The sequence below is a fragment of the Capricornis sumatraensis genome, chromosome 16 (genome assembly GCF_032405125.1).
Source record: "Capricornis sumatraensis isolate serow.1 chromosome 16, serow.2, whole genome shotgun sequence".
NCBI lineage: Eukaryota > Metazoa > Chordata > Mammalia > Artiodactyla > Bovidae > Capricornis > Capricornis sumatraensis.
Genome location: NC_091084.1, coordinates 35384399 through 35412172, shown reverse-complemented (window position 1 = coordinate 35412172; position 27774 = coordinate 35384399). Strand labels below are relative to the sequence as shown.

General features: G+C 41.2%; 1 protein-coding gene across 1 annotated transcript; it reads right to left on the bottom strand.

Annotated features, from left to right (window-relative positions):
- On the bottom strand, window positions 1–27709 carry CRTAM (cytotoxic and regulatory T cell molecule). The gene is made up of 11 exons (XM_068989253.1): window positions 27664–27709; window positions 19710–19853; window positions 16618–16770; window positions 14524–14667; window positions 12961–13122; window positions 9923–10003; window positions 7407–7412; window positions 7188–7265; window positions 4686–4832; window positions 2486–2572; window positions 1–131 (listed from the first exon to the last, which is right to left on the bottom strand). The coding sequence occupies exons 1-11, from the start codon at window positions 27707–27709 to the stop codon at window positions 1–3; spliced, it is 1179 nt and encodes a 392-aa protein (XP_068845354.1).
- Between the last annotated feature and the right edge of the window lie 65 nt (window positions 27710–27774).

The window sequence follows — 27774 nt, the reverse complement described above, 5'->3', positions numbered from 1 at the left end:
CTACACGATGCTTTCTGGTATATAACTCAGCTCTCCTTTTAATTTTGAAGGTTGTGCCTTTTCCTTCGTCTTTGATTTTGCCTCCGAGTACAACTGTGTGATGTAGTTTATGCAGCCCCTAGAGCGGGAAGCTGAAAGAAAAACATGGCAAACCCAAACATTTAGTTTGAACAATGTTGCACCCATTTATTTAAAACACGCGGATCGCCTTGTGGTGTTTGTAGGTCTGAATGTTAATGTTAAAAAACTCAAATCTGAAATTCACTGCTGCATACACATGGTCTTGAATGCCCTGTTACAGCCTAATTTTAAAAAGTCTTCTTATGTAAACATTATGCTCATAAACCTGAAATAAGATATATAGCCATCTCTGCTATCAAATAACGGATGTGTTGCTGGAAAAAAATACATTGCCTTTAACATGATTTCATACTGAAAGTAAAAGGGCTTATGGGAATAAGAGGTTTGGGGCAGTCCAATGAAAGCTCATGCATCTCTGTACATGGAGTCTAGAAGTGTCTCCAGAAGACAATGAGCAGAAATGGTAGAGTTGAAATGCTGGATTTGAGGGCGCTGAGGGAAGGAGGATGAAAGTGGGGCATCAGATTCCAGGAGACAGTGCAACCTCCCACAGCAATGGCAATCCTCCCACCCCAGGGAGTATGTACTGGGGTGGGGGACAGACCTTTCTGGGTAGAGAGTCCTGAGTGCACAGGCTTATTCTATTAAAAAAAAAAAGTGTATTGAAATATATTAATAGTCAGTTTATAATGTGTTAATTTCTTCTATGTAGGTGCTCATTTTAAATTTTCTTAAAGGTGAATTGAAAGGGCTTCTGCTTGCTCAGCAGCTGAACTGAAGGCTTTTCTTTTCCTGGTAAAGGTTACAGTTCTACTCCCACTGTGGTTGTTGCTTCTTTTTTTGTGACGTTTTTATCTTGTATTGATACATAGTGGTAAAGAACCTGCCAGCCAGTGCAGGAGACATAGGAGACACGGGTTTCATCCCTGGGTGGGAAAGATCCCCTGGAGGAGAAAATGGCAACCCACTCCAGTATTTTCCTGGAAAATTCCATGGACAGCGGAGCCTGGTGGGCTACAGTCCATGGGGTCACAAAGAGTTGACACAACTGAGCAACTGAGCCCTTACATTGGGGTATACCCAATTCTCAATGTTGTGATAGTTTCAGGTGCACAGCGAAGCTACACCCACTGCTCTGTCCCCCTTGCCTGGGGGAATGGGGGTAGGAAGCAACCCTGATTACACATTATACTGACGTCATTGAAACATGTGTTGCAGTGTAACAGCCTGTAGGCAGCTGACCCACACTTCCCGCTCCCACCCCAGGTCTCACATACCCCGCTCACTCGTGCCCCTCTTCCTAGTACTACAGCTAGTCTTTCTTCCATTTCACACCTTGCTAGGTCAAAACCAAAAAAAAGCCAGAGGTGTTATGAAAGAAATAAATGCTTCTTATAAAGCCTCAAGAAAACCAATAGCAACTAGTGGCAAAGCTCACTGCATTTGTCTTGCAACTTTGGGCAGGTGGAATAAGTTAATGTGCATGGAGGAAATAGCGGTTGGAAGGTGTAAGATTCTTGCTGTGCCATATTCCTAGCTTCTGTCTACTTTATCTTTGTCAAGAGTACACACAAACACATGCACACACACACTGACTATTAGACTATTTATTCTTTTCATATTTTCCTTGAAGAACTGCAATAAAGTAATCCAAAAGATGTGAAATATTTCTGCTTAAATTTGTTAAGCCTTATATTCATTTGCATGAGAGCTAAGTTGCATCAGTCGTGTCTGACTCTCTGCAACCCCCTGGACTGTAGCTTGCCAGGCTTTTCTGTCCATGGGATTTCCCAGGCAAGAATACTGGAGTGGGTTGCCATGCCTTTGTCCAGAGGATCTTCTCCATCCAGGGGTTAAACCTGCATCTCTCCTGTATCAGCAGGCGGGTTTTTTTTGTTTGTTTTTACCACTAGCACCACCTCAAAAGCCCTATATTCATTTATTCAATACAAATTTACCAGACTCTCCACTTCTGATGTGGCAAGCCCTATGCTAGGATCTTAGGATACACATAGAGTAGACCCAATTGCTCACCACCTGGAGGTGTATTGTGGTAGCTAGATTAACACAACAAAAATGACAGCCTGGTGTGGGAAGTTCTTCATTGGTAAAGCTGTATATAGGATGCTGTGGTGCACAGGAGGGGCATACAGTCCAAGATGTACCTGTGCGTGACAGCAAGGACTCAGGGATGGCTCCTCAAAGGGGCTTACGTTCAGCTATGCAAACTTAACTGCTACTTTTTGGGGGTTTTTTAGGTGTATTTCCTTAAGTTCTGTGAAATGATTTAGGTTATTTGCTTTTTCTTAAGCTAAAAATCAAACTTTGATTTTTCCTCTCCTCATGAAAGGCAACAAGTTAATGAACCTCATTTTTCATGTCTCAGGTCCCATAGTTGACTTACTTTGGCCATTTTTCTCTTGGGATGATGTTTCTTCATTATTTGACCTCGATCTGTAACTTTCTAGAGTGTACTCTGAAATCTCACTTTCTGCAAGAAGAAAAAATTGTTACTAATTTCTGGTGCCACAGACATCATCTGTATTTAGAAATGTACATTTGAGTAAGATCGTACCTGTTTGTATGTGATAGTAGACTTACCACTTCCTCCCCCGTACCTCGTGTACTCATTAGTTCAGTAAATTATTTTTTAGTTTTACTGTGATTCCTACAGGCACTGTGCCATGCGTGCAGTATAAAAGTTGCAGACGTCAGATGACAGCATATTAGAGTCAAATACTGTCTTTTGGGGAAGAAACAATTCTAGTAGAGCTTAAAGAAGCATGGTGGGGGAGGTTTTGAAACAATACTGTGGCGATTGCCTGTTGTGTGGGTACAACTGGAAAGCCAGACCCTATATGTAGGTCTGTTTATGATAAAAATGTTAGTCCATCTGAATATCTCAAAAGATAGATATTAAATTAGGAAAAGCATTACTTAATTTTTTAAACTTTTTATTTTGTATTGGGATATAGCTGATTAACAATATTGTGATAGTTTCAGGTGAACAGTGAAGGGACTCACTCAGCCATACATATACATGTATCCATTCGCCCCCAAACTCCCCTCCCATCCAGGCTGCCACCTAACATTGAGCAGAGTTCCCTGTGCTAGACAGTGGGTCCTTGCTGGTGATCCATTTTAAACATAGCAGTATGTACATGTCCATCCAAAACCCTGTGACTATCCCTTCCCCACATCCTAACCTCTGGCAATCGTAAGTTCATTCTCTAAGTCTGTGAGTCTCTTGCTGTTTTGTAAGTAAGTTCATTTTATTTCTTTTTAGATTCCACATATAAGGGATGGCATATTAAGTCCTTCACTGTAAAGATGTGCACTTCCTCCTCCTTCTTCTCTGTCTGACTGACTTCACTCAGTACCCAATCTCTTGGTCCATCCGTGTTGCTGCGAATGGCATCATTTCATTGTTTTTAATGGCTGAGTAATATTCCATTGTATAAATGTACCACATGAGAAGCAACACTTGTAAAAGGGTCAGAGCCAGTCAAAGATGTGTTAATAGTATTTTGCCATAGAACATAATGCGTTCTCTGTCATTGGAGGTGTATGAGACATATATGGCTGAATCAGCAGTGTTCAAGAGCACCATCATACAAGGCACGTGTATAATTTACAATTTTCTTGCTGCCATTTCAAAAAGTAAAAGGAAGCAGGTGAAATTGATATGTTTTTATTTAACTAGTAGATTCAATGCATTGTTATTAGACATATTCTTGTGTGTGTGTGTGTGTGTATGCGTGTGAACTGAGTCTTCAAAACTGGATGTGTCCAGCATGTTAAAGTCAAATACAAATCCTTACAGCACCTCTCAAGGGTGCCTAGCCACAGTTCATGTGCTGACTAGCCGTATTATGGCTACTGTATTGAACAGTTCAGGTCTAAATAACGAATCAGAATTAAAGAAGGGATTTAATCTTGGCACGCATTTATGGAACGAACAGAGCAGATGGTTATTCTGGATAACTTCTACGGTCCCTTCTGTCTCTGATGTTGAGTCTATATATTTTAATAGGTATGTTCTATGCTAGCTAAATAATTTTGTTTTTGTTTCCAATGATAACTTTTAAATCAGAATGCTTAGGAAAAATTGCGAACATATGGTTGACGGAAGCTGAGTGCATTCTTAGACAGTAAGAATGGGCCCACACACAGTCTATTATATTCAACCCTTGACTGGTCAATCAGTCCTAGAATAGGAACTCCTTGAGGACAGGGATTTGGTCTGCCTCGTTGGCAGATGTGTTCTCAGTGCCTGGAAGAGTGCCTGGCACACGTGGGTGTTCAGTAAATGCTTATTGAATGAATGGATGAATATGCTCTCTATTTGGTACCCTTTTGTGAATAGAAGCCTCCACAATTTAATGCCATTTCCTAGAGCTACTCTAGTTTCTCTTGGTCATGCATTCTTTGACTGTAATCCCTGGAAATTCACATCCTGCTCAGACAGACGGTATAGCATTGAATGGTGCACTGCTCAGATGGTACCGCATTGAATGGAAGAGCTTTAATTGACAGAATTTCCCTTTGGGCTGGCCAGTGGCTTCAGCACCTTGGAGCCTCTGTCAGGCTCTCTGCCCACTCACCTTTCTTCCATATCACATGTGCTTTCCGGAGTTTCATGATGAAAAGCTGGACAATGATGAACAGTATGAATATGAGGAAGGACACGAGGGTCAGCAGCAGGACACCGCTCTTCTTCTTCGTCAGTCCCCCATATTGCCGATTTGCTTCTGCAGGGAAAATGCAAGGGCTTTAAACAGGCTGAGGGGTTTTTTGATCACTGAGGAATATATACAGTATTTGCAAAATATAATGAAGGATAATAGCTGAGAGGAAAAGATGAGGGAGAGCTTTACCCTGAAGGTAAAGAGAGTCACGTTATTCGTTCTCTGAAAATAAGCAAACAGGAATATAAAAAAAGCAATTTCATGGGATAATTTGAAAAAGGTTTTAAGTTACATAGATATTGGGCTAGTTATTTTTCATTTCTAGAGGAAACGTGAGGATATTGAAGTATAGTCAGAGAGTTCAAATTAGCTGTAAGGAATGGAGTTTTTAGCAAAGTGTAGTTAAGTAGCAAGAAAAGTTACTACGGAGTTTGAAAAACTCTGCAAATAAAATGAAATTTCATTAATCTTGGCTAGGTTAAATGTGGTCCTCCATGAAGGCATCTGGAGATAAACCAGGTGAGCTCTTAAAGATCTTTCTAGTACTCTTATTTTTGGGGCTCTGCATTAGCAGAATGTCATTCACGGTCCCCTTCATCTTAACCAACATGCCATTAAGGAGTGCAACTACTCAGAGAAAACTGTGCTTGGAGCTGCTATGATTTAGGGAGTAGTTCTCTCTATATAAACAAACAAGTTAATAAAAACAAACAGCAGTCCTGAGAAAACCATTATAGAAAAAGACACTGTGTTCACTGCAGCATTATTTATAATAGCTAGGACATGGAAGCAACCTAGATGTCCATCGAGAGATGAATGGATAAAGAAATTGTGATACATATATATAGCGGAATATTACTCAGCCATGAAAAGGAGCACATTTGCATCAGTGCTAATGAGGTGGATAAACCTAGAGCCTATTATGCTGAGTGAAGCAAGTCAGAAAGAGAAAAACAAATATTGTATATTCACGCATATATATGGAATCTAGAAGGATGGTATTGATGATCCTGTTTGCAGGGCAGCACTGGAGATGCAGGCATAGAGAACAGACCTATGGACACAGTGAAGGGGGCATGGAGAGGCTGGGACGAATGGAAAGAGTAGAGTGGAAACATACACATTACCATATGTAGAATATGACTGAGGGAACTCAAACCGGGGCTGTGTGACAACCTAGAGGTATGGGATGTGGTGGGAGCGGGGAGGGAGGTTCAAGAGGGAGGGGACTTTTGTATATATATGGCTGATTCATGTTGATGTATGGCAGAAACCAACACAATATTGTAAAGCAATTATCCTTCAATTAAAAAAACAAACAGCAGTAAGATAACTGTGCCAGATTCTAGACCCACATATGTTATGTATAATAATGTGTTCAGGGGTTCCGAGGCTGGCAGGGTCCTTGAGCTGGTCAGGAAAGTGTCCAGCGAGGAGGCTGGTCTTGAAGGAGGGGTAAGGAGAAGGTGACGTAGATTTCCTTTCATCAGAGCAGTTAGGGCAGGGCCATCAAAATGAGATGGAAAGTTATCTGAGAAAAACATGTATTCTGGTCAGGACTTCACAGAGACAGGGCCACAGAGGGAGGTGGTAGAGAGCACCTCTGGAGGCCTGAAGGCTCAGGCTCTGCGCTGTGAATGGTGAGCCATAGCGGTTTTCTGATCACTGGGGTAGAGGGTGCAAAGGGGTGTTTTGATAGTAGGATGCTGAAAAATCACAGCAAGAGAAGTTGAAGTTACAATACTTTATGCAGGACATGGTGGGGGCCTGCATCAAGGAGGTGGCTGTGCTTGTGGACAAAAGAGAAGACTCAAAACTCTTTGGGAACCTATTGATTTTATATGTGTGCATGTGTGTGTGTCTATATACACACACGTATATGTGTGTGTTTTGGGCCTGTGTGATGTTTGGGGAAGTCGATTTTGTGGGAAAAGGTGCTGTTCAGTTTTTAGCCATGTTGAGTTTGAGGAACTGGCAGAAAACTCAGCCAGAGATATTTGGGAAATGGAATAAAACAGGGATTCTTGCTTGGGAGAATGTTCTGGAAATGCAGGTATGTAACTCTTCTGTTTGACGGCAACAGAAATACTCTTGGGAAGGGGGAAACTCTTTAAGGATTAAGGCAATAACCAGGGATGGAGAAGTAGAATCAAATCTACATAGAAGAAGTCAGAGGAGGAGGGGACGTGAGCTAATGGACACAAGGAGGAGTGGTGAGCAAAGTAACAGGACCAGACAGAGTAAGTCAGGGAAGCCAGGCAGATGACTAGGTCAAGGAACAGGTCAAGGGATAAGGGAGTGATTAACCAATAAAAAGGTCAAACATAATGAGGACTGAAAAAGTCTACTGGATGTATTGATTAAGAGGTTAAAACATCAAGTGTCAGTTCTAAGTAAATAAGTGTTGGGGACACTTACCAGTGGCCAAATGAGAGACTTGAGTGGTTTGTTCTTCCTCTTCCTTGTCAATCTCTGACGTACTAGAATCTTCCATTACTGCAACCAAGATGAAAGTAAGACATGAGGTATTCGTATGACAGTGTATGTGCTATGTGGTATTTATGCGCATATTCATCCCAAAGCACCTTTGGAAACCGAATTGAAAGATCCTCATTCAAAACAATATCACTTTGGAACTACTGACTTCTTCCAAAAATTGTTGCAAATGGTCAGTTTCACTTTTTTTTTCCTTAAAGAGTCACTCAGTTGTATCCCATTCTTTGCAACCCCATGGACTGTAGCCTTCCAGGCTCCTCTGTCCATGGGATTTCCCAGGTAAGAATACTGGAATGGATAGCCATTTCCTTCTCCAGGTGATCTTCCCAGCCCAGGGATGGAACCCGGGTCTCCTGCATTGCAGGCAGATTCTTTACCATCTGAGCCACGAGGGAAGCCCTTCTTTTTTCAAGGTGAATGTTTAATGAACACTTTCTCTGTGCCAGACCTTAAACTGACCATTTGGTATATATTACTTCTCACTATAGGTCTGAGCAAACAGGTCTCAGTTCTATAGCAGATAAGTGGCAGAGCCAATATAAAAACTCAGAATCCCAAATTTAAAACATTATATTTCCTCCCTGAACCAGGTCTATTAGTTGAAGCAGTTTTAGGATGCTTCAGGACTGAATATTGAAGAATGGTACCTTAAGCCTGGTGAATAGAAATCCTACAACCTGAAATGCACAAAGCAGTGATTTTTATGTTGAAAATTGGCTCAGTTGCCATTCAGCCCAATGCTTGCTTCCTCCTTAGAAATAGGGTATACTATGATGATTTTGCAAGGTAAGAGAAATTAAAAAAATAAGATTCTTTTTTCCGATTTTGTTGTTTCTTTTCCCTGTTTTTTTCCCTCCTCTGCACTCTTGGTTTGTAGCCCATTGCTCAGCGCCACCATGTGGGCCCTGAGAGGAATGAAACCACCCCTTCTCTTGAAAATGGGTATTATTAACAGTAATACAATCGTAGAAGTTGAAAGCTGAAAGGAATTTTAGAAACCATATTTCTTAAATCTTCTGTTCTATATGAAAAAGCAGAGGAGAAAACTGAGTTATTCGGTAGTGGTGTAAGCCGATTTAAAGACAAATAGATTCTAAACACGTTTAAAAATATTGGTTTATTTAACCAAGGGATGTGGCTGTTCCACTTCATAATATTTTCAATTTCCATTGCCCTGCAGAAAAAGTATATATGTATGTATGGTACATATATATTTATCAGTGCCTAAAGAACCTAAACATTTACTTTTAAGTATTAGTGAAGATAAACATTTAAAAAATGTGGTCTGATACTCAGAACTGTGGACATGATAGTGATATGAAAGCACTTCTCCCACCACACAATTTTCGAGAGACTCTGTTGAAACAGAAAGAGGATATGTGGGGATTTATGCATTTCTGAATGAAGCTTATGGTCGTGTTCAAAGCACCATGACAGCTGCAGGCACACATTCATTCATCCATTCACGCATACTGCATTTTGTGAGTACCTGCTACTGGCAGGTATCCAGCTAGGTAACATACAAAGATAAGTTAAATATATGATCATTGCCCAGAGTTAATCATCTAGTGGTTCACGGTCTAACCAAGCTGGGATTATAAACCAGGTTTTCTAAATTCTCCTTCATTTATAGTTCAATCCTGTCATCAAACACTGAGTTCTTAAATATATTTTAGCACTCAGAATGTTACATTTCTATACTTTGGAGGTGTGTACAGTAAGCTTGAAAAACACACATTTTTGCTTCTGTGTGTGTGTTTTTTTTTTTTTTAAACAAACCTCACTAATGAAAGAAAAGGAAATTAAAAAAATAAAATGCATATGGTAAGTTGAAGAAACAAAACAGGAGCTGGTGGCTCAGTGGTTAAGAATCTGCTTGCCAGTGCAGGGGACATGGGTTCGATCCCTGATCCAGGAAGATCCCGCATGCCACGGGGCAACTAAGTCTGTGCGCCACAGCTACTGAGCCCAAGCTCTAGAGCCTGGGAACTGCACCTGCTGAGCCCACATGCCCCAACTACTTAAACCCAAGTGCCCCAGAGCCAGTGCTCTGCAGCAAGAGAAGCCACCGCAGTGAGAAGCCCCCAATGACTGCAGCTAGAGAAAGCCTGTGCGCAGCAACTAGGACCCAGCACAGCCAAGCCAAATAAGTAAAACTGTAAGAGCAAAACAAAACTATCTGAGTTCTTGACAAACAAGTAACTGATGAGCCTTCAAGGGTGACTTTGCTATTCAATGACAACAGCAAAACTCCAGATCCTGCATTTTGTGCTTTGCTGTTGTCAAGTCTTTATTTTGTGTTTGGTCTGTTCTAGATGGAAGAACAAAGAAATGAGTCTCCTATAAGTGAATCCAGCCTTGCCTTTTACCACGGAGGGATTCAGATGTCACAGTTGTGTGTGCATGCCTGTGTGTGTGAGAGAGAGAGAAAGAGAACTTACAAGGTGTTAGTTACTCTGAAGCCCCTCCCACTCACTGAACTCTCTGAATACGGTGCTTCTCCTGGTCACCATAAAGCTGGAGCCAGTTGGAAGGAGCCTTCTATGGTCTTATTACAAATTAAAAGAAAAAAACGTTCTTGAAACTTAGAATGGGAAAAGTGACCTTCCCAGAGAATCATAATTTTTTTTTAAAGTTTTAATGTTTTTGATACTTACCAGTGCTATTGGGCTGCTGAGGGTCTTGAGAGGATAGAGAGCTTGTCTCCAGGGCAGCTGACGTTGTCTCTTGATCAGTAACTAGGAAAGGGGAAAAACAGAATTCCGCAACTACAGAGAGCAATTTTACCCACATTGTGCTCAGTACAGCAGATTGGAGAATATGCTTGGCTGCTACCTGCTTGTGGAGGTTGTACAGAAACCGCAGAATTAGGTGTTCTGCAGCCCTTGTGCTGGTGTTTGAATCTACATCCTGCTGATTGTCCATCTGCTAAACTGCCTGGCTTAGAAGCGTAGCAGGCTGGACCTCTGTGGAGCAGTGCATTGGGCAGTGGTGGGCAGACTGTTCATCTCTATCTGTATCTCCCTATTAATACTTATTAATCTGTATCTACTTAATCACATATCTACCTGCCTATTTATTAGGTGGCTTTGGAGTCGGTGTCAGAGTGGGCTGAATTCCAGTGCTGATCCTTGCCTGCCAATGATTAAATTTGGACCAGGTCCCTAATCTCTCATATGCAAGGTTTTCCCTTACCTGTAAAATGGAGGTACTAATACATTCACCTCTTGGAGTTTTTTGTTGAGAATAAATGATTTCATTTGTATGACATGTGTAGCCCCAAACCTGACTATTCATTAAGAGGCTTACTAAATGCTCTTGTAGACTATAAAATCAATGGTTAGGAATGTCTCTAGAGGTTCAACTTAGCATAGGTTTGATCAGTCAACGAACAGGCCTGCAACCAGGGAGCTTATAAAAACAATGCCTATTAATTTACAAATATTGATACTGATCTGTAATATCTTCATGGAATCTGTGAGTGCTTTTCAGTCTTTCATTTAATCAAAGGATTTTTCTGTGACTTTTAAATTATTTTCTTAATCAAACACTAAAAATTTAAAACTATAAAAATGCTTGAATCACATGCCAACGGCTCTGAGAAAAGAAGAACCACTAAGGAGACACTGGAGAAATAGCAAAACAGATCACAAGGCTAAAGTGAGCTCTGTGGCCACAAAGAGGCCAGAGAAATTTGAAGAGAGGAGAAGTCGCCTGCAGTGAAAAGCTCGAAGACAAGTCAAATAGAAGAGCTGGAAGCAGATTACAAGATAAGGATAATGTGGCAACTACTGGGGACACAGAGAATAAAATTTATCGATAATGATTAAGATCTAGAAGAATGTATACTATATGAGTTCATATAATTACATAATTATGTACAAAATAGGTTATATATATATTACATATACTATATTCTATATACATTGTATATATTGTGTGTATATGCCATAGTGTGTGCATACAATTGTCACATATATATTCAATAGTCTATGTATGTATATATATACACACACACTGTGTATGTATAGAACTATGGCCATCCAGGAGGAGAAGCTGTGATTTCTCCTTCAGCAGTAATTTTAGTAGATGGTTTGAACAATTGCTGAAAATTAAAATATATATTTATTGATATTGTTGGTTCTTTTATTTAAAATCTGAACATCTTTCAGAGCCATTTAGGTAAAAAAAGCCTCATTTTCTCTTTGGTGACCCTCCCGCCTCCCCCTGTGCGCTAGACTCCCTTCCATGGCTGGGGGTGGAGGATGAGGAGGGGGATGAATGACTGAGAGGAAACAATATTTACGTCAGATTACAGCTCCGCCCAATCTGGGGGCCGTGATTCTTCTAAACCCAGCTTCCTCAAGACCTACTTTTGGTTTGATGGGAAAGTGACCGGCGGAGAACACAGGGTAGCGAGTGGGGAGTTGCTAACCACAGCGCCAGCCCCCGCAGAGCAGCAGGACAGTTTTCTCACAGTGAGGTTCCTGTTCACAAGCACCTATCCTCATCCGTATTCGATACAGAGCTTTTTCAGCAAACTCATGGTCACCCAGCAGCTTCCTCTTTCACTAGGGTGAGGGAGTGCTTATCCTGCAGGAATCTCCTTTCACACCGAGAGTGCTCACTCGTGTCCAGCTCTTTGGGACCCCATGGACAGCCTGCCAGGCTCCTCTGTCCACCAGGTCCTTCAGACAAGAGCACTGGAGTGGGTTGCCATGCCCTTTTCCAGGGTCACACTGAGAAGTACCTTATAAAGTAATGAAGGTTGGGGTCCTGTGAATGATAGATGTGTGATGCCCGCTACTTCTCAGAGGCCGCTTCTTGGCTCAAAACGTTTTATATGGTTTTTAAATGAATTCCTAAACCTTTGGTGATGGGATCAGGGAACAGAGATTCTGAAAATGGAGGCAACTCTTCTTCACATTTAATGTTTGATGTCTTTTCATTTTTATTATTCTTAATTTTTGGTGTTCTGCTCAAAATATTTTTTTAAAGATTTTTTTTTTTGATGTGGATCATTTTCTAAAGTCTTTATTGAATTTGTTACAATACTGCTTGTTTTATGTTTTCATTTTCTGACTGTGAGGCATATGGGATCTTATCTCCCCGACCAGGGATTGAACCTGCACACCCTGCATCGATCGGAAGCTGAACTCTTAACCAATGGGCCACCAGGGAAGCCCCTGCTCAGAGTATTAACATGGGTAGACTATGTTCTCTAAAACAGTTATAACAAAATAAATCTAAAGCATAGTCATGACTTAATGTGGGTACATGATTGTTAACATACAATGATATTGAAAAGTTTAGATTTACTTCAGTCAGTTTTATCCCCTTGGGGATTAAGTACAGGGATGTAGTAAGCTTCACATGGTCTCTCCAAAAACATGACTGCAATAAAACTATTTTAGGTCAAGTTATGCCAGCTGTCATGATCAAAAAACAAGCATGACCCTGCTTGCATATGGCACTCTGTTAGGCTTTCTACATAACTGGGATTCTTCTGTGTTGGAACAGTTACTCTGTCGCCCAGCTGGAGAAATTTCAATCATGAAAGGAATTTGTTATTTAAAAAAGCTTTGTTGACAGTGAGCTCACTCTGAAGGACTTTTCCTAATCTATTTCATCTTGTTTGATAGTGTGATATAAGGTGAATTTAAGATAATCAAAGACAGCCATTGGTGGTTCTTACCCAGATCTTCAAACCGAAAAGGTGCTACCAGTTTTCTTCCTTGCAGGCCTTTGTGTCGGATAATGCAACTTGCTGTGGAGTTTTTGCCATATGAGTGGACTGTCAGTGTGCTGGTGCTATTACACTTCTTCCCATCAGTTTCATATTCATGGTGGGTTTCACCTGTGAAACAATTTAAAGTGTGTGTGAGGTCGTGACAGTTTAATGCTATTGGGTGGCATGGTTCTCTGAGAAACCAATGCCCTTGACATCTTGGCAAACCTGTTAGTCTTCTAACCTCACTCTAATTTCCCTCAGCCACCTGGGACGTGCTTGGCCCCATTCCCAAAGAGAAGCAAATGAACAAGAGTGGATAATTTCCTATAAACCCTGCACTACTGGAAAAAAAAAAAATCCAAAGCTTATCATGGTTACACAAGAAAGACAGCCTAACGTTGTGGAACACAAAGACCCAAGACCTTACTCAGGTTGAATGAATAAGGCAGATTAAAGAAAGGTCTAGAATTGGCAGTGGACTGAACCTATAAATTGAATGAAATGTATGTTGAATCAGTTCCCAAGCATGACAGTTGGTTATCCTGCTTCAGTTAAAAGGCTCAAAGCTTAGGTTTTTGTTGTTGCTGCTGTTATCAAAATAGTTTTATCTGCCATAGGGAGTATGACATGATACTCCATTGTTGAAGCAAGATCTTCTCTGTTCCAATTGCATGTATTATGTTACATATATATATTTAGAAACGTATTTATTTATTTGGCTGTGCCAGGTCTTGTGGGATCTTTAGTTGAGTCATGCAGAATGTTTAGCTGCAGCATGTGGGATTTAGTTCTCTGATTAGGGATTGAACCCTGGACCCCCTGCATTGGGAGCATGGAGTCTTAGCCACTGAACCACCAGGGAAGTCCTAAACATATTTTCAATTCTGTGTCTGATACAAAGTTCATGCTCAGAGGTACAGGTAATAGCTATATTATGTCTTTTATGAAATTTTGTTGCTGTTGAGTCACTGAGTCGTGTCTGACTCTTTGCAACCCCATGGACTGCAGCATGCCAGTCCTCCGTGTCTCTCACTATCTTCCAGAGTTTGCCCACGCTCATGTCCATTGAATCAGTGATGCTATCCAACCATCTTATCCTCTCCCACTCTTCATAAAATGAAATTGTATGCAGTGACATTGTTCAGTCACTCAGTTGTGTCTGACTCTGTGACGCCATGGACTGCAGCATGCCAGGCTTCCCTGTCCTTCACTATCTCTCGGAGTTTGCTCAAACTCATGTCCATTGAGTCTATGAAACCATAATATTTAATACATGTACCATTTTAGGTTTCTACCTTGTTTTAAACAAAAGCATGTAACCATGTTATTTGTGTTGAGGCTTTCAAGAATAAGGCATAGTATCGATTGGTTTATAAGGATAATTTGTCTGGAAAAGGATGGATGAAATATTGAATGGGGTTTTCTGGCACTTTCTGCCACCAGAGGGTGCCAGAACATTTAAAAATTCCTTAAAAATACAAATAGGAAGGAAAACAAAGGAGAAAAGAGAATGGTTTCTTCACTTACCATAGAGCTCCATGCCATTCCCTAAGAGCCAGGTTATCCGTGGCGGGGGCTTGTTTCTCACAGTGGAGCATTTCAGTATGACGTGTTCTTCTCCGTTGTGCGTCTTGATAACTGAAACTTGCAGGGTTGGCGTGACAGGAGTTGCTAGAAGAAAATTGATTTTTCTCTGCTTAATTAGCTGGTCTACATACCTCAACAAAGCACAGAGCCTAATAATCTGTAGGGATCATTGTAGGGGGTGGTCTAAATAATGGCATATTTTTTCATTTGACCTTTCTCAGAATATAGTTAAGGGGCTTTTATGTACTTGTAAAGCTACGCTGGCTGTCATCAGAATATTTGTCACCCGGTGTGTGATTAGTCTCTGGAAATTCCCAAGTAGACTGTGTTACAACAGTAATTCTTAAATTTTATAGATGAGTATATTTGAGTGGTAGAACACGAGGTGAGGAATAGAAGCTGGAATTCTGGTCCCATCTCTGTCACCAACTATTTGTAAGAACTTGGATAAGTCCCAAAACCTCTTGGTGTATCAGTTTCCTTATCTGAGTCGTGAAGGAGTTGGTTTATGGGTTGGCTGTGTGAGCTCTAAACTTTCATGAGTCTAGGACTCACCTCAGTATAAGTTACTTCTGTCTCTAAAGGGCCCATCAGCCTGATTTCTTTTTACTTCTGTCTAGGAAAGTTTGCCTGGAAAATCCCATGGACGGAGGAGCCTGGTGGGCTGCAGTCCATGGGGTTGCTAAGAGTCGGACACAACTGAGCAACTTCACTTTCACTTTTCACTTTCATGCATTGGAGAAGGAAATGGCAACCCACTCCAGTGTTCTTGCCTGGAGAATCCCAGGGATGGGGGAGCCTGGTGGGCTGCCATCTATGGGGTTGCACAGAGTTGGACACGACTGAAGCGACTTAGCAGCAGCAGGAAAGTTTTTTCAGTTAGGCTTATATCTTCTCTGTTCTACCTCACAATGTGGGGTACAGAATGGGACCCTTTAGCATCTATTTACTCATCCATCTGCCATTAAGACATTATGAAGTCAGTTCCAAGTATGTACTAGATGCTGGCAATACAAATGTGGGAAAGATGAGGCCCCTCAAAGAAGAGCATGGTGATAAAAGCAGCCCCCTAAACTGCTCACTGAAAGATCACGTGTCAGGTGCAGTGACAGAGGTAGGCATGGGGTGTTGTGAGAGGTGTTATGAGAGCCCCAGTAGAGCACAGACTTGGCCTGACCCAGAGTGATGTTGCGGGTGACCAGCAACATGAGGGAAAGGTGACCCCAAAGCTGAGTCTCATTGCTTCTCAGAACCCCTAGGGAGCCACTCCTTCCCAGAGACTTTGTCATTGTGCCTTTACTTTATGGCAGGTACCACACTCAACTAATGCAAGAAGAGGAGTCTTAGGAATTCCTTGTGTGATATGTAGAATTATGGTATTTAGAGATCAATAAAAGGCAGTGTTTAAAATTGATCTATTCAGCTACAAAAAGCAAAAAAGTCAAGATAGTAAGACTTAACACTGAACACAAAGGACCATCTGCAGAACTGAGCAAGTTCCAGCTGTCACTTCCTAGCCAAGCCTCCCAACCCCATCCCCCAACAGAAGAGAGGAACTTGTTTTGCAGAGGATGTGAGCCGATTGTCCAGCAGAGTTACATCTGAATATATTTGATCTTAGGATATGCTGTCAGAAGTTTCCGCTAGATGTATGTATGTGTTTTGCCTTCCTGAACAACTGTGCAAACTCCTTGTGGGCAGAGATTGTGCCTAATTCATCTTTGATTCCTTGCAGCCCAGCACAGTGCCTGTCACAGAGTCACAGTTCAGCCAATACGAATTCTCTTTCCTTTTAGTTCCCTGCAGAGAAAATTTAGTTGATGCCAAAGACGATTTTCACAAACTCACATTTACTCTGGGACTTGCCACTCAAATTGCTCCTTTCTGTTTTGTCTCAACGAAGATGGCAGAGTTGCCAGGAAATGCCTTGCTGCAGGCAACATTTTTTAATTATAATATTGAGTTTAAAAATGAGATATCCCGTTCCTAAGTGTATCGCTCCCAGGCTGGGTTTACTGGCTTTCAGGCACCTACCTAACACGATCACTTTCACTTCCTTTGTTCTCACGGACTTGCCGTAGTGCAGACACTTGTACACGCCTTCATCATGCTGTGTTACCTTCAGCACGCTGATGGAGAGCTGATTGGAGGAGTGATGAAGAAGCTGATATTTGGAACTTTTTAAAGCTGTACAAGAGGGGACAAGAGCTGTTATAAGGAGAAGTATCAGATGAATGCAGACTCTTAGTGGATGGATTTTTCACAGGAATAGCTTTTGATTATCACACTTTAAGGGAATGGATGTCTCATCTTTAACTGAGCTGCCTTCCAAATTCTAGTGTTACCAACTGGAGACCTCTCAATAGTTCGAAGTTAGTTTAGGAAATAAAGTATTTTAATACTAAGATCTGTGAAATAAGCAGTTTTTAAAATTTATGCTGGTAGGAAGTTATGAACCCTGGGTTTGCAAGGGTTTAGGTGGCAGGAGGATCTTAAATAATTTTTTTTTACATTATGTAAATGCCCCAGTGTAATTTGTCTTAGAAATCCAATTCTCTGTCTTGTCATACACAGCATTGTGATGCAATTATACTCCAGTTAAATTTTAAAAAACTATTGGAAAGCTGTCCATAATTATCACTATTTAAATTTTATAGTCATATGAATAAGATTGGAACAAAAATAGTTGTCAAATTGATTTGATGACAAAGCTGTAAAATCTACTGTTCTTACAATTTCATATGACAATGAATAACCAAGATATGTTTAGAAGAAAAGTTCATTATTATTTGAAATTTCCCAAAGAGTATGCAGTACCTTCAAATGTTTAGGGAATGGCAAAAATAAACAAACGCAACAACAAAACAAAACAAACAAAACCCCACAAGAACATAAAATCTCCCACAGTTTCAGAAAGTTCTAGCCAACAGTAAGTATTCCTTTTGATTCGGTCGATCTGGGATTTCCATCTCAAATCAAAGGTCCCTTAGCAAATCAGAGGCTCCTGAAATGAGTGGTTTTCTTTCTTTTTTTCTAATGTTAAGATTTATAATGTGAACAAGCCTAAAATTGTTAAACCTCAATTGGCTGACCAAGGAAGGTTGTCTCTCATCTGAAATAATGGTTATGGTATCCTGGGACACTGAGGTTCCCTGAGCTGGAATCCAGGTGTTCTCAGCCTCAGCACTATTGACATTTGGGTCCATAATTCTCTCCTGGGTGAGAGTACGGGGGGCTATACTCTGCGTTATGCATGTTTAGCAGCGTCTCTGGCTGGCAACCCGCTCCAGTATCCTTGCCTGGAGAATCCCATGGACGGAAGAGCCTGGTGGGCTACAGTCCACGGGGTTGCAGAGTGGGACATGACTGAGCGACTTCACTGTCACTTCTCTGGCCTCGCTCCCTAGAGTCCAGATCCCCATGCCTTTTCTCAGTTATAACAACCAGAACTATCACATTGCCAAATATCCCGTGGAGGGCAAAAAAATACCCTTGAGGGAGAACCATCACGCTAGATCAGGGCATTAGAGAATGTCCATCTTCTCCCAGTGTTACTGTTGTCGTTTAGCTGCTCGGTTGTGTCTGACTCTTTGTGACCGCATGGGCTATAGCCCGCCAGGCTCCTCTGTCTGTAGAATTTCCCAGGCAAGAAGACTGGAGTGGGTTGCTATAGCTTTCTCCACGAGATCTTCCCAACCCAGGGACTGAACCTGCATCTCCTGCCTTGGCAGATGGATCCTTTACCGCTGAGCCACCAGGGAAGCCCAGTTTAACCAAAACAAAGGCAACAGAAAGCATTATTTAACAGAATTCTCTCTCCTTAAAGGTTTCCTCTCAGAACTTTTATCAATTAATATGTACTTATTCTATTGGAATCTAGTTGGTTTAGCTTAAAATAATATATTTAGTTATTTTACAGTGAACCTATCAATTGTTATCATATTTTCTAAAGCACATCAAGTTTTTCTAGAGGGTCTACTTTTACAAAGCAGAATGAAATTTGCTGTGTTGGATACTTTCCCAAGCATTTGGTAATTAGGAGTATTAAATGGAGATATAAAATGGTCTCATTATTAGGACTTCTCTGGTGGTCCAGTGGTTAAGATTTTGCCCTCCAATGCAGCAGATACAATATTTGATCCTTGGTCAGGGAGCTAAAATCCCATATGCCTTGGGGTCAAAAATCCAAATCATAAAAACAGAAGCAATATTGTAACAAATTCAATAAAGACTTTAAAAATGGTCCACATTAAAAAAAAAAAAACTTAAAAAAAATCCAGTGTTTAAACAAAAATAGTTTCATTATAAAGGAAGGGTTTCATTAAATACTTCCCAAAGAGATGAACTAAATAGAGTTAAAAAAAATCCCTTCCCACAAGGAAAAAAAAAAAAAGCTGGGACCACGTGAGGTGACAGATATTAACTAAACTTATTGTGGTATTATTTTCCAATATATACATATATCAAAACATTATATGGTACACATTAAACCAATACAATGTTTAATACATTGAATACAATGAAAAAAGAGTTCCCTCCCATCTTAGGCATCTAGGATTCAATGTGTGTTTGTGAGAGAGGAAAGCTACTGTCCTTTTCAGAGTAAAACGTGCCACCAATTCCTATTGCTCAGCGATCCTGAGTTTTTGTTAAGACCATTGGGAGAAAGGGAGCCATTTTGGGGTGGGCTTTGATGTGTGACTCTGGGTTGCTCAGGTGGAAAACAGAGCTCCTGGCTGTAGAAGGGGGGTGACATGTTGGCTGCCCGAGGACCGCAGGCCCCCCACCTGTCTGTCTGCGGCCACCTATCATCCTGCTGTCAATGGTTTCATGGTCACTGAGAGTCAAAAAGTGACCTGGGGGTGAGGTGGGATGGTGGAAACGGGCTTTGTCATTTGAGTCCCCTTTACCAACCATACTGGTGGGGTTTCCATTTCAGACTTCCTGCCAGAAAAAAAGCAGCCGTGTGTAAAACACAGGCTTCTGGGTGTGATTTACGTGTCACAGTAGGTGGGGCCAAGCCCACCATTGGGGTGACTCATGCTGACTTTCTGGCCCACCAGCCTGTCTGTCTGGAAAATCCGTCAGGTTGAGGTCTGGCGGTGGTTTCTCTCCTCTTCACTTACCAGGTTGTTCATTGAAGAAAATGGTGAAGCCCGAGGGGGCCAGCCACTGCAGAGAGGTGGTCTCCTGAGAAACGGTACAGTTTAGAGTGAGTGTCTGGCCTTCCTCTACGGGGACAGTTTCCATGTGGTTGGTGCGAAAGGCCTCTGTGGAGGAAGAGAATTGTGGACCGTCAGACTGGCATGGGCCACACTACACCTGAATTGAGGCAAGGGCTTAGACTCGAGGCAACCTTGTTCATCATTTGATCATTTGTATACGTTTGGAGAAGGAAATGGCACCCACTCCAGTGTTCTTGCCTGGAGAATCCCATGGACGGCAGAGCCTGGTGGACTGCCGTTTATGGGGTCACACAGAGTCGGACATGACTGAAGTGACTTAGCAGCAGCAGCAGCAGCAGCAGCAGCAGCAGCAGCATACATTTGTTAGAGAAACAGAACCCAAAGCCAATACCAAAAACTGCAAGGAGAGGAGGGAAGCAGTGTGCTAGAGCAATCACGATGTCTCTTGAAGGAGCATGAATGAAGGGGTGGGTTTTGATGAAAGGAAAGCTGAACAGCATCTATGAGGCACTTGCCTTGCCATATGCTGGAAATTGTATCTTCCATGTTACTGATATTGAACTCAACTTTCAAACTAACGCTCTAAAGCAGCAGTTCCCAACCTTTTTGGCACCAGGGACTGGTTTTGTGGAAGATAAATTTTCCATGGAGGAGGGGGCAATGGTTCTGGGATGATTCAAGTGCATTACAATATTGTGCACTCTATTATTATTACATCAGCTCCACCTCAGATGATCAGGCATTAGATCCCAGAGGTTGGGTGGCCCTGCTCTAAAGGAAGAGTGGTTTTGCTCACTTGATGATGAGGGAGTAGAGGTTCAAGGTCACAGAGGTCCTCAAGACGGCATTGGTGCCCAGGTCTGTGGGCTTCTAAGCCCATGCTTGTGTAACTGGGTCGGACTGCCTAAGTGATAAGACCCCAGAAAATTAAGCTTTTCTGGCCTCTGTTTACAAAAAGGCTGACTCGTATCTTCGAGTACCGTTGGTGGGGGGTGGGTCTCAGATTCTAAGAAAGAATGTTATATCCTCTGGAGCTCTTGTGAATTACAGATCTGCTCTTCCTGGGGAGTAGGTAAGCCCCTGGGGTGGAAGAGCTTCTCCGCCAGAGGGTGGATGTTCTTGGATCTCTTCTGACTTAATATTCCACGGCAGCGCTTTCCCTGGGCACATGTAAGAGTCTGTAATTTCCCCAAATCATAACCCCCAGAGAATGAGAAGCAATAGTTCTAAGCAGCTGCAAAGTTATCCTCCCAAAAAAGAAATTGATAGAAGAATAAATTGGCTCTACTGCTGATTTGGCACATTTATTGCCATTTGTTATTTTTTCAACTTTAATTCTTTTTCCTGAGGATGAAAAAATATCATAGACAAGTACAAAACATGTCTATGAACAGAAGAATACCATGGGGTTATAAAATACGAATAGCAGATTCAATGAATTTCACTATCATCGTAGCTGTTTAAAAAAAAGGAAAAATAAATGACTTTATTTCCTTGTGATAAATTTCAAGTATTAGGAAAAGCACATTGAAGAGGTCTGGGAATTAATTGTTACCGACTTTTTAGTTTGTTCCATTTTGAAGTCATTAATTTCAACCTAGCCTCCAGCAATAATCACCCAAAATTATTGTATTCATATATTGACTTTCATGGGAAAAGAGTTAGCTTGAGTCCTGATGGAAAAATACTCATATCATCAGCCAATACTATAATGAACAACAAGGATTCAATAAAAAGAGATTGTTTTCAAAAAAACCATTGAGGCATAGGCCAGAATTCTGCTTAGGCAGGTCATTTGGAAATATTCTCATCTGTAAAATCAACCCATGATTGGGTAATAAGGATAATATTAGTAGAGATGCATTGAAATGACAGTGGAATTTCTTCTAAGGGTTAGCAACTCTTGAGCCAATAATCTGAATCGAGACCAACTTGTATTGTATCATTCCATTATATGAGTCTTGCTGTATCTCTAGCCCTTGTGCATGATCTTGCTTCCCACAGATTGAAGCTGCAAGAGGGCAGTGACTGTGCTTTATATTTATCTGCAATTCTTTCTTAACAGAAACTATCACAGTGTAAGCTTGGAAAGTAATGGTTTAATGCCAGCTTTCATGATGACACTGTAATACAGGCAATGGATAGCTATCTTTGCTCTCCTGTTGTTCATAAGAATATTGACAGAGAGGAGGAAAGTTACTACATAAATATATGATAGGATAAAACTAGTGTTAAGCAACATCCCCTGATTTCATCCTTCAGGCAAGAAGTTAACACTCAGAGGCTTTGCCAGTGTTCTTACCTTTGATAAAATGATTGTCTTAGACAGGAAGCCCACACTGGGGGAGAAGGAAGAGGCGAGATATATGTGCACTCTGTTTATGGATAAATGTCTCCCATTTTAAAGGTCTTTTTCTTGGGAATGCATGCTTATGAATTAAATCATGTCATTTAATCCTTACAGTGTCTTAAAAAGTGTATGAAAATGTAATATGGTGTTTTAGCATATGGCAGAGAATTCTATCTCCCAAGAGGAGTGTCTGCTCTTGCTGTTGCGATGTCAGGGTCAGGCTGCTGACCACAGATAGAGGTACCGAGTTCCAGATGGAAAGGACTGCATCTGAGGCTTAGAACACCAGTCATTTCCTCTGCTCTTGGCTCCTAGCCCTGCATTTGGCTTCCTAAGCCTGTTTCTCTTGCAGTGTTGTCATGTAGACTCCATGTTTGATTCAGAGACAGGAAATCATTGTAGAAAGGAAGACTAGCTCAGTGAGAAGCCACTGCACCACACGGCTTCAGCTGCAGTACTTAAAAATATTGGCTAATGTGTCTAAGTTATGTCAAAGAGTAGAAGAGAAGGACGGTGGTACCTAAGTTTTGATGCCACATCTTCTAAGAAAAAGGTTCCCCATGATGCTCTTGCTGCTATTGAAAACTACAGTGGAATTTGTCTTTAAAATCTTTTTTTCACCCAAGTTTAGAGTCAAACTTTCACCTTCTTTGTCAGAGGGGTTGGGTGTCGGGTATCTTCTTAGCTCACCACTTCCTCCCCTGCAGGCTCTAAAAATATTTACATTTTATTCGTATTCACCTTAGCATTTCTAGCATAGACAGCAAGTGCCCTGTGCCTACTTGCTGGTTCTCTCTGTCAGCCTTCAGAGTTCCCTGATGTGACTCCCAAATGCTGGTCTATCCCTGTGGTGTCTCTCCTAGGAGGTCACCACTTACTACTGGTAGGTCGTGTTTATTGAGTGGATTATTGACTTCTGGGCTTGGTCATTATCTCCGTGACTGGGTTCATCCATCCATGTACCGCCATGTGTCATGAGGTCACTAGTTAAGTCAAAGGCTATAGATTGTGTCTGTGTGGTTGGTTTATATGTAGAAAGGGAACGTATGACCTTCACCATCATCTCCACCCCCCATCCTGTGAGCCAGTTGTCCTAGGAGTGGGATAGCTTCACACCAAAACACACGTGACTGACTCTGAAGCTGAAGGGCAAGCAGCAGTCATAACCACCTACCAGAGCACCTGTAGATAAAATCTGCGCAGTTCCTAAGAGTCCTTGGTTTTTCCCAGGGTTTGGGGAGTTGCAGTGTATCCACCCTACTATAGGCAGGCTGAAGAAAGGAAAGGATTCTTTTTCTTAGTAGCCCAATTATTGAATTGCAACACACACCACCTGCTCCATTCCAGCATGTCTTTGTGGTCATCACTGTCATCACAAGCCACTGCATGCCAGGTATCTGAGAGGCACCCCAGCCTCTTCCCTCTCCAAAACATCTCTTGAATCAATTCATTCCATTTTTTCTTTTTCACTACTATCACTGCCTCCATTGTTTTTCTCTTGGACCCTTGCAGTAACCTCCTTCTAGCCTCTGCTTCCTCTAACTTAACCATTTGCATCTGCTTCAGCATTACAATGAAAGGAAATTCCCTGGTGGTCCAGTGATTAGGACTCTGCACACTCACTACCAAGGGCCCAAGCTCCATCTCTGGTCAGGGAACTAAGATTCCACATCCCACAAGCCATGGGATTTTGCAGTTCAGCCAAAAATTAAAAATAAAATTAAAACTCAGATTCTTAGAAAAAATTACATATAAAATATACAAATTCAATCGATCCCTTCATTAGAATATTTGTTGTGGCTCCCACTGCTTGTATGAATCAGGCCAGTACTTCAGATACTTGGACCCTCTATCTTCTCCAGTTTATTTGCTGATACTCCCTTTCAGGTGCCCTATGTAAATGGCCACCTGCAAACTCCAGAAATTTTGGACTCAAGAAGATCCTTTGCCTTTGTCCACGCTGTTCTCAGCCTCGAATGCCTTTCTTAGCTCCTTCAAGACTTAAGTCAAATTACACCACTTTTGTCAAACCTGCCCAACTCAACTGGCCCTTCGCCTCTCTTTCCCCTTCAGTGACCTCCTCTCTCCTCCAGATCCCCGAAGGCTTCAGATAGACTTCTCTTACAGCACTTCACACATCACTTTTTCAGTTACAAGTATGTCTCTTGCAGATAGATTACAAACTCCTCATACAAAAGTTGTTTGTATTCCTAGGGCTGAGCACAATCTCAGATTTTAAGTATTTTTTCAATCAATGGCTAAATATGAGTAGATGTATATTCACTAATAAATATATTAATAGGATACTCACTTTACATTAAATTATAAAGCCTAGAGCTAAGTTAGAATCAGAGACACAAGATGAGTTAAGTCTCAGATCAGAGCCTTATTTGTGTTCCTCTTTTGAGGTTAGCAGGCAAAACGTGCTTGGATTCAGATCATTAAAAAAAAGGCATCATTGTTATTTAGATAGACTCAATAGAGAAGATTATGTGTGAAAATGAATCAAATTTTGTCAAAATTGAATGATTTCCAATATAGCTTTAAAGAATCTGTCTCAACATGTCGGTAAATGGATGACTCTTTCCTGGTCAAAGGAAGTATTGAGAGGACCTTACTCCATCTGCAACTGGACTGTTTCATGCATCCCACTCTCCATGAAACAACCAGAATAGAGGGTGCAAATTGGTGGGTTTTCATCATCCACAGTATAGGAAAATGGGATGAATTTTGAAAAATTCGCCATTGATCCTGTGTTTGACCCATCCTACGGGCTGCCAGTGGAGAAGGCAATGGCAACCCACTCCAGTACTCTTGTCTGGAGAATCCCAGGGACGGAGGAGCCTGGTGGCCTGCCGTCTATGGGGTCGCACAGAGTCGGACACGACTGAAGCAACTTAGCAGCAGCAGCAGCAGCAGCAGGGGCTGCCAGTAGGAATCCTGAGAAGAGGGCAGGTTCCAAGATTATAGGTCCTTTTTTTTTTTTTGGTCTGTAAGTTTTTGGCACCCATAGAAGTTGTGCAGTAAAAGAAGGTGTCATGATCTTCCCATAATTCAGTTAGCTAAAAACAGCTGGCAATTTATGTTGCCCAAACTGATGATTTCCTGCCTTTTTGCTGATAAGAAAGCAGCATGGTCAGCTCCTATCCTGTTTGAGACCCTGATGGGCATGAGTAAGATTAGGTTAGAGTGGGCTTCCCAGGTGACTCGGGGGGTAAAGAACCCACCTGCAATGCAGGAGACACAGGCAGACTCAGGTTCGATCCCCAGCTTGGGAAGATCTCCTGGAGGAGGGCATGGCAACCCACTTCAGTATTCTAGCCTGGAGAATCCCATAGACACAGGAGCATGGTGGGCTGGGTCCACAGGGTTGTAAAGAGTCAGACACGACTGAAGGGACTGAACACGCAGCACACACGCCGTGGGCAGTTGGTTCTCAGATACCGTTGACCCTAGATGCCCTCTGGATGGCCCCATTTGGATGAGTTTTCAGTTGAGGATTTTTCAATAAGGAATCTTCCATATTGTGCAAATCACTGGCTTTCAAACTTTTGAACCACATCAAGAAACATATTTTCTATCACAATCCAATTCATACACTCTCGCTGAAAACTTTCTTGAAATAGTACTTCTACTATGTGCTTTGCTGATAGTTACATTGTTAGTTACTAGCAGGTTTTCTAACTTCTTGTAACCTCAATTTTATCGGATATAAATTAGGGATATGAATACCTCTCTCATTTTTTTTTTTTGGCTAGGATAAATGAAATTAACATAAAATACACAGCACTGTGCATGATGCAATAAATACATTTCTCCCCTTTCTTTATAAACAGTACTTGAGTAATTTATACTCTAAAAGACTTATCTTAGGTTTACTTTAGGGCACGATTATTGTAGTTTTTATTAAAACATTATTTCTGTGAGGTGTTTTTGAAAGGAAATGAGTACTGAAAAAGTGAAGGTCAGTTAAAGGCTTTAAATTTGGGGATAATAGAAAGCATTCTAATTTTAGCCACTTACATGTACTTTTTATGAATGCGTTAGCTCTTCTTCAAGCCACTTATTGAAGAAACTTATTTATTACCAAAATTGAATCTTTATTAAGTGCCTCAGGGTACAGGGACCAAAAAAGAGAGCACATATTGAAGTGTATAAAGTAGGAAATTGAAATACTGTGTAAAATAGGAAATCTAGGGTTTTTTTAAATTTAATTTTTATTTTGTATTAGAGTATAGTTGATTTACAATGTTATGTTGGTTTCAGGTGTACAGCAGAATGATCCAGTTATACATATTTATCAAATTCTTTCCCCCTATAGGTTATTACAGAATATTGAGTAGTTCTGTGTTCTACAATAGGTCCTTGTTGATACTCTGGTTTATATAAAGTAGTGTGAATATGTTAATCCCAAACTCCTAATTCATTCATCCCCCTCCCTTTCCCCTTCGGTAGCCATAAGGAAATCTAGTTTTAAAAGATACATTCTCCAGATGCAGTTCTAAGGTGAAGGAAGATTTAGAAGGAGAGATGCTTCACTTGGAAGATAGCTATAGATTTGGTATTTGGAAACAAGAAGCACCCAGCAAGCAAGCAACCCTGTATATGTGTGATTTTCTTTGCAAGAAAATGATACAAGTTGCAATCAGAGATTCAGGGACAATACATCCTGCTCCCACTTTGGGGTAGGAATGATTTAACCTGTGCTAAGAACTATGTGTCTTTCTTTAATGTTCATAGTGCAACATTAGACTTAAGCATCCAAAATCACATTTTCAAATAATAAGGAAAGGTAAAGTGACTCAAAAAATAAGCACAAGGTTTTCATGGGAATCATGATTTCTGAACTAATTAAGGGTTGTCTAGCATTTTGCCATTTTCAAAGTACTTTTACAATTGAAATTTGATCCTTATAACAATAGGGTTTGGTAGATCAAACATCGTTATCATTTTAATTTCAACATATAGAAACTGTTTCAGAGAAATTATTTGGCTCAGGCTTAAACAAGGAAGGTTTTTGTTGTTGTTGTTGCTTTTTTAAGCTTTTATTTTGTATTGGAGTATAGCCAATTAGCAATGTTGTGATAGTTTCACGTGGACAGCAAAGGGACTCAGCCATGCATACACATGTATCCATTCCCCCCAAACCCCTCTCCCATCCAGGCTGCCACATAAGTTTGAGCAGCGTTCCCTGTGCTGTACAGTAAGACCAAAGAGCAAAATGGTTTTAAAATGCCAAACTGATGCTCTATTAACTGGTATACTCTTAAAAGACAGTACACTTGTTAGTTATACTTTGCCATAACACGGATTCCACGGAGACACACACTACAATGACCCTTCCTATAGACCCTTTAACAACAGAACACGAGATTCAATTAATCCTGTAACATCCCTCCAATGTGTAATCGTAGTGGAATCTGAGAGATTTACGTGGAAAGTGAGAGATATACCTGAGTTGCTTCTGCAGTCAGTCCTCTATGAGAACAGTGCCCAGACATTAGGTCAACTGAGCATCAAAAAAAGCACGAGCTGAGTCCTTACCTTGTAAGGGGAACCACGCCAGCAAGCTGCAGACTCTCCACCACATGCTGTGCTCGGCTGTTGCCACCCTTGTCGACTTCCTCTGGATTCTGAAATAAATAGAGCAGAGTG

What these genes read in the sequence shown, in the direction of transcription:
- CRTAM (XM_068989253.1), bottom strand. Translation starts at nt 27,709, where the DNA reads ATGTGGTGGAGAGTCTGCAGCTTGCTGGCGTGGTTCCCCTTACAAG. An exon ending in TTTCTTCAATGAACAACCTG is followed by an intron (nt 16,771 to 19,709) that starts GTAAGTGAAGAG and finishes CCTCTTGTACAG; the next exon opens with CTTTAAAAAGTTCCAAATAT. An exon ending in TTTTCGGTTTGAAGATCTGG is followed by an intron (nt 10,004 to 12,960) that starts GTAAGAACCACC and finishes CCCCTTTCCTAG; the next exon opens with TTACTGATCAAGAGACAACG.